At 39.6% G+C, this 12,002-nt stretch overlaps 1 protein-coding gene across 2 annotated transcripts in view; it reads right to left on the bottom strand.

Moving 5' to 3' along the window:
- Positions 1-306: 306 nt before the first annotated feature.
- Positions 307-12,002, bottom strand: part of EDAR (ectodysplasin A receptor) — a 97,078-nt gene continuing 85,382 nt past the window's right edge. The window contains exon 12 of one of the 2 annotated variants that reach the window (XM_032177201.2): positions 307-3,758. In XM_032177201.2, coding sequence (XP_032033092.1) covers positions 3,436-3,758 — 323 coding nt within the window. In that variant the 3' untranslated portion in view covers positions 307-3,435. The remainder of the gene's footprint in view (positions 3,759-12,002) is intronic. The other variant, XM_058428605.1, reaches the window with a different exon arrangement.

Below are 12,002 nucleotides of genomic sequence, written 5' to 3'. Positions count from 1 at the left end.
TATCCTGGCACGAAGGAATAATCAAAACTAACTATGGGATGACTCATCGGGGATGCTTTCTGATAAAGATCTTGATCAAATGGGGCAAATGTGGAAGTTGTCAGAATTATAAAGGAGTCACTTGTGCTAAAAAAAACAACAACAACAACAAAAAACAAACAAACAAAAAAAACTGACAAATAGAGCCATGGAAGGCCATGAAAGAAGGGTTCTCCTGCATAAATCACTGATAACAAGAGCCATCACAAGACTCTGAAAAAACGAAAACCTTGCACAAAGGCCATCACAATCTTAAACACACAAGGACCTCTGCCCAGCAACTCCCTGTCCAACCCTGGACTGGCACCACCCTTATTATTGATCCTTGTTAGCCAAGGATAATTGTCTCAAAATAATTATGTAATCCTCCTTATTTTCCTCTAAGAACTGTTGTCTTCCTTTACCTCTTCAAAAACACACATAGTTTACTATGGCACATGTATTCCCATTGCAATGCCCTATTCCCCAATACATATCATCATTTTCTTTTAGAGAGCCTCTCTCTGTTATCTAGGTTGACAGAGATGATGGAGTAGAGCTGCCCTAGTTAAGGTTTTCCAACAGGCAGAGGCCCCAGTTGACCCACATTCAACTGAGCCCAACCTAAGTCAGCTGACTGACCCCCTACTAACCCCCGAGCTATGATAATAAATGACTTGCTTTAAGCCATTGAATTTTAAGACAGTTTGTTACACAGAAATAGATAAGTGATACAATGCCTTGTGAGCTAATGATGGCAACTTGGAAAGCAATGCTCCAGGTGGTTTTTACATGATCTCCTTGTAATGTTTGCTTCTGCCTAGTGAATGTCCCAGGCCATAACATTTTAGGCACTTTGTTTATAGCTGGTTGCAATCCTACAGTCTCATCATACATAGGGCAATAACCAGGAACAGAACAATCAGAACCTTCTCCACTCACCCCCTGACCCACCACCCCAAATACAAAGAGAGCTCACATTACAGTAGTCTATAAATCTTATTAATGTGTTTATTGAGATTATAAAATATAATAAGTTATATATATACAGAATTAGACAAAAATATTGATAAGACTTCACTGTCTAAGGGCCACAGACCTACCCTGGGGTGTTTTCTAAATGTTTAAAGTATTGCAAAATTATGAGTATCTCCATACAAAAATAGCAGGATGGAGTCCCAGCTTTGGTCAGTGAGAATTATTATGATCTCATTGTTCTGAATCCCATAACATAGGCTAAAGCTTGTCAGAGTAAATCCCATGTTTCCAAATAAGTAAATGACAAGGGAATGTGTAACTATATAAGGAATAGCTTCCTAAAAATGGCAGGTGGAGCGCCAATGGAACATGAGCTGACACTGGCTGGCCTTACAGCCCCAGAATTCTAATAGTGTGAAATGAGGTCAAAGCACCAGGAGCAGAGAACAGCCACCCTACTCCTTCACTGAAAAATTCTGAGGAGGGTGCGAGCTGTTATCCTGGAATGGCACACTCATCACAAGTGACATTTGCAGTCTAACTAAGGGGAGACTCTCATCACCATCACCACAAGGCAGGGGAAGGGGGCACCACAGGATTTCAAAGAGGAATTAAAAGGATAATTAAGCTCTGCCATGGAGTATTTAGCTTGCAGGATAAACCAAATAGGTTCTGAAAAACAGCAGCAGACAGTAAATGATGATATTAAATATTCAGGACCTCATTATGATCCTCTCACAGTATGTACTACATTCGTTGGTGGGAAATTGCTTGTTGGTGTTAAAGATATGACTGATTTTCCCCCTAAAGCATTTTTTCAGTCATGCAACTTGTAATTTTTACAACCTCGCTTTATAAGTCAGAGACTTCGTTTTAATTTAGTAATAAACAGACCTGCCATCAGGGAGCTCAGCAGTGAACTCTAACCCCTGGTGTGATCACTAGCCTGGCTCCTGAGCTCTTGGCAGTTGCAGGGATAGTACAATAATCTGCCAAGAACAATGCCAGTTTATTGACTTTCTGCCTATAAATGTTATGTCAAACCATTGCAGTTAATGTGAAAATGCCAAGTCTGAGTTTTTCTGTTTTTATTCCCATTTAAATGGACAAACCACACTGTATTCACTTCCATAGAGCACCTCAAAGGCCTGGCATTTCCTATAGCTCCACTTTCTTTTTGCTCACCTGAACCCTACCTGCCCCAATTATAGAATCACTAGCTAACATCTCATTTGCAGACGAGAAACTGAGGCTGAGAGAGGAAAAGACAAGGCCCAAGGTGGCACAACTAGAAGCCAGCTCCCTGGACTCCAAGCCCAGGCTCTCATTTGCACTGCAGGACTCCACTTTCCCAGACTGGCTCAGAAGGCTGAGTCTGAAACTCTCATGCCATGAGGCTAATCCACAAGTCTCAGATGCTCTTGAAATCTAGAATTATGCGTGGCTGAACTCTTAGGAAGTCATCATTTCTCTTTCTAATTACAGTTGACTACTCATGTATGTTTGAAGCGAAAACACAGCCTGACATATTAATTTAAATTGCTGTGTCCTTGAGCATTGCTGCCCCTAAAAGGTCAAATCTGCCTAAGACTGAGAGTGGAAGGCCATTCACATGTAATGCAAACCACAGGGTTCCCAGGCCAAAGATTCATGCAGTAAATGAAATTGGCTACTGCACACATCCAATTGCTTGGACAAACACATGCCTTGCATATTGGTTTTGTATAGAGTGAGCTCTTCCATTATTGACTGGAAGGCCTGTAAGAATATGGATGACCTCAAGGATAGGTAAAGTTATCCTAATGAAACCACATAGGGTATTAACAGACTTGTACTAAACCTGAAATAATACCTAGGGCAGGGTGTCTGCATTTTGTCGCCATTTTATCAAAATGTTTGAGCTGCTGCTTCACTAGGATGCCATCCTTCATCATCCCAGTAGGGAGTCATCTCCCGCTTAGAACTTCTGTTACGTTTTCTAAGCGCCCCTTCATTCAGCTTGTTTGATGTCTTCCAGTGAAGTGGTTTGTAAACATATGTTCCTTCTGTCTTCTACTGGAGTGCAAACTCCTTAAAGACAGGGACCAGATTCTTCACTTCTGTCATTCCCACGGGGTTTGGTTCATTTGAGTCCTCAACATTGTCTCATTGTTCAATGAGTTAATGGTGGGCTGGTGGGCTGGCTGTATGAGTGAGTAGATATTTAGTCTGCCTGGTGAGGTACAGGCGAGCATCTGAAAGTATGCCGGCTCTAGTCCTTTATCTTTGGTTAAATTGGAAGACAGGCCTTATTTCGTCTGGCTCCTTGAACATCCTAAGGCATACAGTGACATATCACAAAAGCCTTGATTCTTGGCAGTCTTTTGGCACCACTCACAGCTCCAGAGCCCTCGTTGGATCCTTGGCTTGTCCTGGGAGGACAGCCCACAGGCATGCTTTTCAGGATGCAGCATGTGGCTGGGAGGCAGGTGGCACAACCCCCACCCACTCCAGTATGTCTGCACACAAGGACTCCACAGCATCCAGCCGCTCAATCTGCACCAGTTTTGTAAGCAGCTCAGGGATGCTGTAGCCTGCCGTGCTGATGCGGTCAAAGAGCTGCATGCCGTCTGTCATGCCCCCAATCTCATCCCTCTTCAGGCCGAAGCTCTCAGCGAGGTGGCGCCACGTTTTCACAACGGCCTTCTCAGAGTTGTACGTGGAGCTGAGCATTCGGCTAGTCTTCTCAAGGCAATCAAATGGCAGCTCCGTGGGGCTAAGACCTACAGACACCAATGGCCACAGTTAGATGTTGCAAGTCACAGTCAATAGAAGGTCAACACTATGAAAAATTATTTAAATGAAATAAAAAATTATTTGAAAAAAATTTTAAAAAAATTATAAAACAAAACATGCAGAAAGCCACCTAAAACAAATGCATAACTTAAGGCAAATGACACCTAGAACACTGCCAGCCACAAGAGAGGGCTGTGCATGTACCCTAACCCCGGTAATAGCCCCTTCCCCACTAGGAAAATGACTGCTATATTGACTATGATAATAATTCCCTCATGACCATTTTTAGCAGTTCTCAAAGACTTCAAGACAAGTTATCCTTAGCTGGATAACCCTGTCTCCCATGGGGCTGGGCTGAGGAGGGGGTCAAAGGGACAGTATCATGTCTCTTTAGGGAACAGTAGTCAACTTTGTGATGGGTGCTCTCAATGATAGCCCCAGATTGGGGTTATCTGAACCAAGTCACTGCCAACTCAGTGGTCTGATGGTTCTTGGGCTTCACTGTACATTAGACTCACCTAGGAGCATTTAAAAACTTGATATTGCTGCTTCTGGAAGATAAGAGTAGATATAATTCCCTAATCCTCCCACTCAGTACAGCTAAAAGCCCTGGACATTCTGTATAAAACAAGAAGTCTCTGAAAAGTGGAGAAAAGAAGACAGACCAACTAGGGACCTCGATACCTTAGGATGGTGATGGTGGTGAGTTCCCTGGGTTTTCTTTTGCCTCATAAATTCCAGACATGGGGCAGAAAAGTCCAAAAATCCAGAAATAATAGCAACCACAGACAAAAACAGCCCCAACAAAAGTCTTCTGTCTCTAGTCAGAGCACTAGGAAAAGAGCAGCCTAGCAAGCATAAAATATTTAGACAATAATTGCTCTATTCCAGCCAAACACCACAGAAAAACTGTGTCCCCACTCTATCCAGGGTAGCAAAGGCTGAGTGGGGTGCCTAGACTTCCACCCTCACCAGGCTGTAACACTGTGCCAGGTGATGTCAGGAAAGGCCATGTAGGGAGCTGGGGCTTTCTCATCAACCAGCTGGTAACAACTCCCCTGCCCCTATGGTGACCATGTCAGGAGCCATACTTCTAAACCGCAAGTAGCAGTAAAAAGGAATCCCCCATGAGTGTTAGTGAAGGTTGAGTGGGGAATTTGGATGTCTACCTTCACCTAACAGTAGCAAGACAGCACCCTCATTCTCCTGCCACAGGGCTATCAAAAGGAGCCAGCTAAAATAGAAGGCTTAAATAAGACCCAGAGTTTCATATCAGGACATAAAGCTACACAGGTTTCAAAGTGAATTCACTCATCATACCAAGAACCAAGAAGATGTCAAATGAGTAAAAAAAGAAAATCAATAGATGCTAACACTGAGATGACAGATGTTAGATAATCTGAAAAAGGGTTTAAAGAATTCATAATAAAAGTGCTTCAACAAGCAATTATGAACATGCTTAAATGCAAAAATAGAAATCCTCAGCAAAAATAATAGAAAATGTAAAAAAGAAATGAAAATATTAGAACTAAAAAAGTACAATAACCACAATAAAAAGCTCAGTAGATGTGCTCAATGACAGAGTAAGACAGAGGAAAGAATCAGTGAGATGGATAATGGAAACTAGAAGTGGAAATTACTCAATCAGAGAAAATAAACTGAAAAACACAGAGCCTTAGGGAACTGTGGAGTTATAACAAAAGAGCTAACATTTGTGTCAAGAAGTTTCAGGAGAGGAGAAGAGAGTGGGACTAAATAAGTACTCAAATAAATCATGGTTTAGAACTCCCCAAATTTGTAAAGAGACATAAGTCTACAGATTCAAGAAGATAAGCAAATCCCAAACAGGATAAACCCAAATATATTCACATCAAGATACATCATAAATGAACTTCTGAAAACTAAAGACAAAGCCTTAGAAACAGCCAAAGAAAAACAATGCCTGACCTAGAGAGGGAAAGGAATTAGAATGACAGTAGACTTAGAAAGCTGGAGACCAGAGAGAAGTAGCAAAGTATTTCCAAGTACTGAAAGAAGAGAACTTCCAACCCAGAGTGGCATATCAGGTTGCAGCGAGCTGAGTGAAAATATCCTTCAGGAATGCATGAGAATATCAAGACATTCCAAGCCAAAGAAAAATTAAGAATTTTTCACCAGCAGACCTACCCTAAAAGAAGCAAAAGGAAATTCTATAAACAGAAAGGAAATAGTAAAAGAATGAAACTTGAGACATCAGAAAAGACAGAAAAGAACATAGCAAAAATATGGGCACATACAATAGACTTTCCTTCTAAGTTTTCTGAATTACGTTAGGCAGCTGAAGCAATTTATGTGGTTCTAAATATATGTAGAGGAAATATTTACAACTACTATAAACAGAGAAGGTAAAAGGACATAGAGAAAGGTAAGGTTTTTATACTTCATTCAAACTGGCAAAATAATGACACCAGTAAGGCTGGGCACGGTGGCTCACACCCGTAATCCAAGCACTTTGGGAGGCCAAGGTGGGCAGTTCACCTGAGGTCAGGAGTTCAAGACTAGCCTGGCCAACATGGTGAAACCCCGTATCTATTAAAAACACAAAAAACATGTTGGCGTGGTAGTGCACACCTGTAATCCCAGCTACTCAGGAGGCTGAGGCAGGAGAATCGCTTGAACCTGGGAGGCGGAGGTTGCAGTGAGCCAAGATCGTGCCACTGCTCTCCAACCTGGGCGACAGTGTGAGACTCCATGTCAAAAATAATAATAATAACACCAGTAGACTGATAAGTTATATGTGTAAATGCAATGTCTAGAGAAACTACTAAAATAACTATGGAAAAGGATAAAATCAAAACATATCACTCAAAAAACACCAAAATCGAATTCTGAAATATGTTCAAGTGACCCACAGTAAAGCAGGAATAAAAAAACACAGAAATGAAAAACAGAGACAACAAACAGTAAACAAAATATAAAATAGCAGACTTAAGCCCTAACAATGACTACATTTAATGTAGTTTAATGTTGGTTTAAATACCAACTAAAGGCTGGGCGTGGTGGCTCATGCCTGTAATCCCAGCACTTTGGGAGGCCAAGGCAGATGGATCAGCTGAGGTCAGGAGTTCTAGACCAGCCTGACCAACATGGTGAAACCCTGTTTCTACTAAATACACAAAATTAGCCTGTGTGGTGGCACATGCCTGTGATCCCAACTACTTGGGAGGCTGAGGTAGGAGAACCACTTGAACCTGGGAGGCGGAGGTTGCAGTGAGCCAAGATCATGCCATTGCACTCCAGCCTGCGCAACAGGAGTGGAAACTCCAAAAAAAAAAAAAAAAAAAAAAACCCAAACCAAAACAAAACAAAAAAAATTAAAAGGTGGAGCTTGGTAGAGTAGACTTAAAAGTTTACCCAATTATATGCTGCCTATAAGAAACTCACTTCAATATAATGAGAGAGGCATTGGAAGTAAAAGGATGGAAAAATATATATCATGCAAACTTCAATAACAAGAAGGCAGAGTGGCTATGACAACAGTTAAAGTAGACTTCAGAGGAAAAAATTACCAGAAAGTGACATTTAATAATGATTAAAGGGTCAATCCAAGAAGACATAGCAATCCTAAATGAATATGCACCAAACAACGGAGCTCCAAAATATGTGAAACAAAAACTGACAGACCTGAAAGAAGAGATAAGTCCACAATTATAGTTGAAGACTTTAACATTCCTCCCTCAGTAAATGATAGAACAATTAGAAAAAAAATCAGCAAGAATATAGAACTTACCAACATCATCAACCAACATGATCTAATCAACATTTATAGAGCACTCCATTCAACAACAGCAGAATACACATTCTTTATAATTATTGGCCTTAAACCTCAACAAATGAAAAGAATTGAAATTATACAAAGTATATTCCCCTACCACAATAGAATTAGAATATAAATCTATAACAGAAAAATCTTCACACATTTGAAAACTAGGTAACAGTCTTCTAAATAATCCACAGGTCAAAGAGGAAGTCTGAAAGAAAATTTAAAAATGAATGAAAATAACAATACAAGATGTCAATATTTGTGAGACACAGCTAAAGTAGTACTGAGAGGGAAATTTATAGGACAGATACATACAAAGGAGGAAAACTCTTAAGTTAATCTAAGCTCCCATCTCAAGCACTTAGAAAAAGATTAACAAAATAAACCAAATGTACATAGAAGGAAATAAGTAATTTAGAAATAAGAGCAGTAATCAATGAAATTGAAAACAGTAAAGTAAAAGAAATCAATATGAAAAGAGACAGTTATTTGAAAAGATCAATATAACTGACAAGGAAAAAATAGTGAAGACACAAATTACCAATATCAAGAATGAAGCAGGAGATATCACTACAGACACCATAGATATCAAACAGATAATAAGAGAAAACTATGCAACTTTAACTCTACACATATAAATTTGATAACTTAGATGAAAATAATTCCTCAAAAAACATAAACTATGACAACTTACCCAATACAAAATAGATCATTTGAACAGACTTATAACTATTAAGGAAGCTGAATTTGTAACTGTAAAAATCTCCAGCCAAACGCGGTGGCTCATGCCTGTAATCCCAGCACTTTGGGAGGCCGAGATGGGTATATTGCTTGAGTTCAGGAGTTCAAGACCAGTCTGGCCAAGGTGGTGCAACCTCATTTCTACTAAAATACAAAAATTAGGGCTGGGCACGGTGGCTCAAGCCTGTAATCCCAGCACGTTGGGAGGCCAAAGCAGGTGGATCACGAGGTCAGGAGTTCAAGACCAGCCTGACCAACATGGTGAAACCCTGTCTCTACTAAAAATACAAAAATTAGCTGGGCATGGTGGCACACACATGTAATCCCAGGTACCCAGGAGGCTGAGGAAGGAGAATCACTTAAACCTGGGAGGTGGAGGTTGCCAGCCTGGGACACAGTGAGACTCTGTCTCAAAAAAAAAAAAAAAATTAGCTGGGCCACAGTGGCATGTGCCTGTAATCCCAGCTACTTGGGAGGCTGAGGCAGGAGCCTCAGTTGAACTTGAAGAGGCAGAGGTTGCAGTAAGCCAGGATTGTGCCACTGCACTCCAGCCTGGGTGACACAGTGAGACTCTGTCTCAAAAAAAAAAAAAAAAACAAACCTCCCCAAAAGAAATCTCTAGGTCCACATGATTTCACTGAAGAATTCTACAAAATGTTTAAGAAAGAATTAATAGCAATTCTACACTATCTTTTCTAGACATAGAAAAGGAAGAAACACTTCCTAACTTATTCTATGAGGGTAGTATAAACTGGATACCAAAACCAAAGACAAAAAACCACAAACCACAGACCAATATCTCTCATGAATATAAATGCAAAATCCTTAACAAAATATTAGCAAATAGAATGCAACCATAAAAAAGAATTGTGCCACATCAGGTATGGCTTATTCCAGGGAGGCAAGGTTGGTTCAATATTTAAAAATTATTGTAATCCACTCAAAAAATTAATGTCAACAATTTATAAAAAGCCTAGAGCTAATATTATACTTAATGGTGAAAAATGGAATGCTTTTAAGATCAGAAATAAGGCAAGGATTTCTGCTTCTGCTTCATCACTTATATTCACTGTAGTGCTGGAAGGTATAGCCAGTGCAATAAAATGAGAAAAGGAAAGAAAAGGTACACAGATTAGAAAGGAAGAAATAAAACAGTCCCATTTGCAGATGTGATTATCTATGTAGAAAATCCCAAGGCATCTACAAGAAAACTCCCAGATCTTATAAGTGAATTCAGCAAGGTCACAGGATACAGGATAAACATACAAAAATCAATTGTATTTCTTTATAACTAACAATGAATGTATGGCTACTGAATTTAAACTGTCATTTACAATTGCTCCAAAAATAAATGATATGCTTAAGGTGTAAATCTAGCAAACTATGCACAGAACTTGTATTTTGGAAATTACACAATGCAGATGAAAAAAATTAAAGTTGTGCTAAATAAATGAAGAGATATACCATGCCCATGGCTCAGAAGACTCAACATAATAAAGATGTCAAATCTTCCCAGATTGATATACAGTTTTGTTGCAACTCATTAAAATCCCAGCAAGGCATTTTGTACATATAGGGAAGATTATTATAAAACTTATATGGAAAGGCAAAGGAACTAGAATAGCTAAAAGATTTTTGAAAAAAAAATAAAAGAAAATGGGAGCAGTCTATTTGATTTCAAGACTTATATGTTATTATATAATTTATACAAGAATCAAGACCTTGTGGTATTATCAGAGGGACAGACATGTAGATAAATGCAACAGAACAGCAACCCCAGAAAATAGACCTATACAAATATGCCAAACTGATTTTTGACAAAGTTTGAAAAGCAATTCAATGGAGGAAAGACACTTTTTCAAAAAAACGGTGCTGGAGCAATTGGACATCCATAGACAAAAAAATGAACTTTGACCCAAGTTTCATATCTTCTATAAAAATCCAAACTTAAATGCAAAATATAAAACTATGTGAACTTAAATGTAAAACATAAAAACTATGTGGACTTAAAATGTAAAACATTAAGCTATAAAGCTTCTAGAAAAAATTGTGGGAGCAAATCTCTGGGATCTCGGACTAGGCAAGAGAGATCTCAGATTTGACACAAAAAGCGTCATCCATAAAAGGAGAACTTTATAATTAGTTTCATAAATTTGACTCATAAAAATTTAAAACATCATTCTATGAAAGACCCTGTTAAGAGACTGAAAAGATAAGCTAAACTATAGAATGGAGAAAACATTTATAAAACCACATATCCATCATAGGACTAGTGTCTAGAATATATTTTTAAAAACCCTCAAAACTCGACAGCAAAAAAATCATACAATACCATTGAAAAATGGGCAAAAGACATGAAGAAACATTCATTTTATCGAAGAGGACATACAGATGAAAAATAAATGCAAGAAAAGATATTTAAACGATAGGAACATGCAAATTAAGACCACAATAAGATATCGTAACACACTTATCAGAATAGCTAAAACAAAACATAGTAACACCACCAAATGCTGGCAAGGATATGGAGAAACTAGACCGTTCACACACTGCTAGTAGGAATGTAAAATGGTACAACAACTTTGGAAAACAGTTTGGCAGTTTTTTAAAATAATCAATCATGCAACTATCATACAACCCAACAAATGTACTCCTGGGTCTTTATCCCAGATAAATCACGACTGATGTCCACACAAAAACCTATACACAAATATTTATAGCACCTTTATTCATAATAGCCCTTAAGTGGAAATAACCCTGATGTCCTTCAACAAGTGAATTGTTAAACCAACTCTGGTCCATTTATGCCACAGACTACTACTCAGCAAGAGAGAGGAATGGACTATTGATACATGCAACAACCTGGATGGACCACCAGTGAATTATGCTGAGTGAAAAAAGCTATTCACCACAGTTACATACCTTGTGATTCCACTTTTTTTTTTTTTGAGACAGAGTCTCGCTCTGTCACCCAGGCTGGAGTGCAGTGGCGCAATCTCGGCTCACTGCAAGCTCCGCCTCCCGGGTTCACGCCATTCTCCTGCCTCAGCCTCTCCGAGTAGCTGGGACTACAGGCGCCCGCCACCACGCCCGGCTAATTTTTTGTATTTTTAGTAGAGACGGGGTTTCATCGTGGTCTCGATCTCCTGACCTCGTGATCCGCCCGCCTCGGCCTCCCAAAGTGCTGGGATTACAAGCGTGAGCCACCACGCCCGGCCGTGATTCCACTTTTATAACACTCTTGAAATGACAAAATTGTAGGAATCGAGAACAGATTACTGGTTTCCAGGGGCCTAGGTGAGGGTGGGATGGGTGGAAATTGGCTGCGGCTATAAAAGGGCAACAGGAGGAGTTTTTGTATGGGAGCTGAGTCGATATCACTGTGTCAATATCAGTGTCCTGGTTGTGACTTCTGTGTATAGTTTTGCAAGATGTTATCATTAGGAGAAACTGGGTAAAGAGCATGTAGGATCTCTCTGTATTATCTCTTACCGCTGCATGGTAAGAAGTATCTCAAAATAAAAAGTTTAATTAAAAACAAAACAAAACAAAAAACAAAGAGACACAGATGCCTGGGATTCACCCCTGACTAATTACATCAGGGTGTTGGGGCAGATTGGGTGGGCTGGATGGGCAGAGATGGTGTTAAGACCTGCAGGTGTCTCTGATGTTCATCAGAACTGGGCAC

The sequence above is a fragment of the Hylobates moloch genome, unplaced genomic scaffold (genome assembly GCF_009828535.3).
Source record: "Hylobates moloch isolate HMO894 unplaced genomic scaffold, HMol_V3 SCAFFOLD_15, whole genome shotgun sequence".
Lineage (NCBI taxonomy): Eukaryota > Metazoa > Chordata > Mammalia > Primates > Hylobatidae > Hylobates > Hylobates moloch.
Note: the sequence above shows the minus strand (reverse complement) of the source record. Positions and strands in the feature narration are given on the sequence as shown.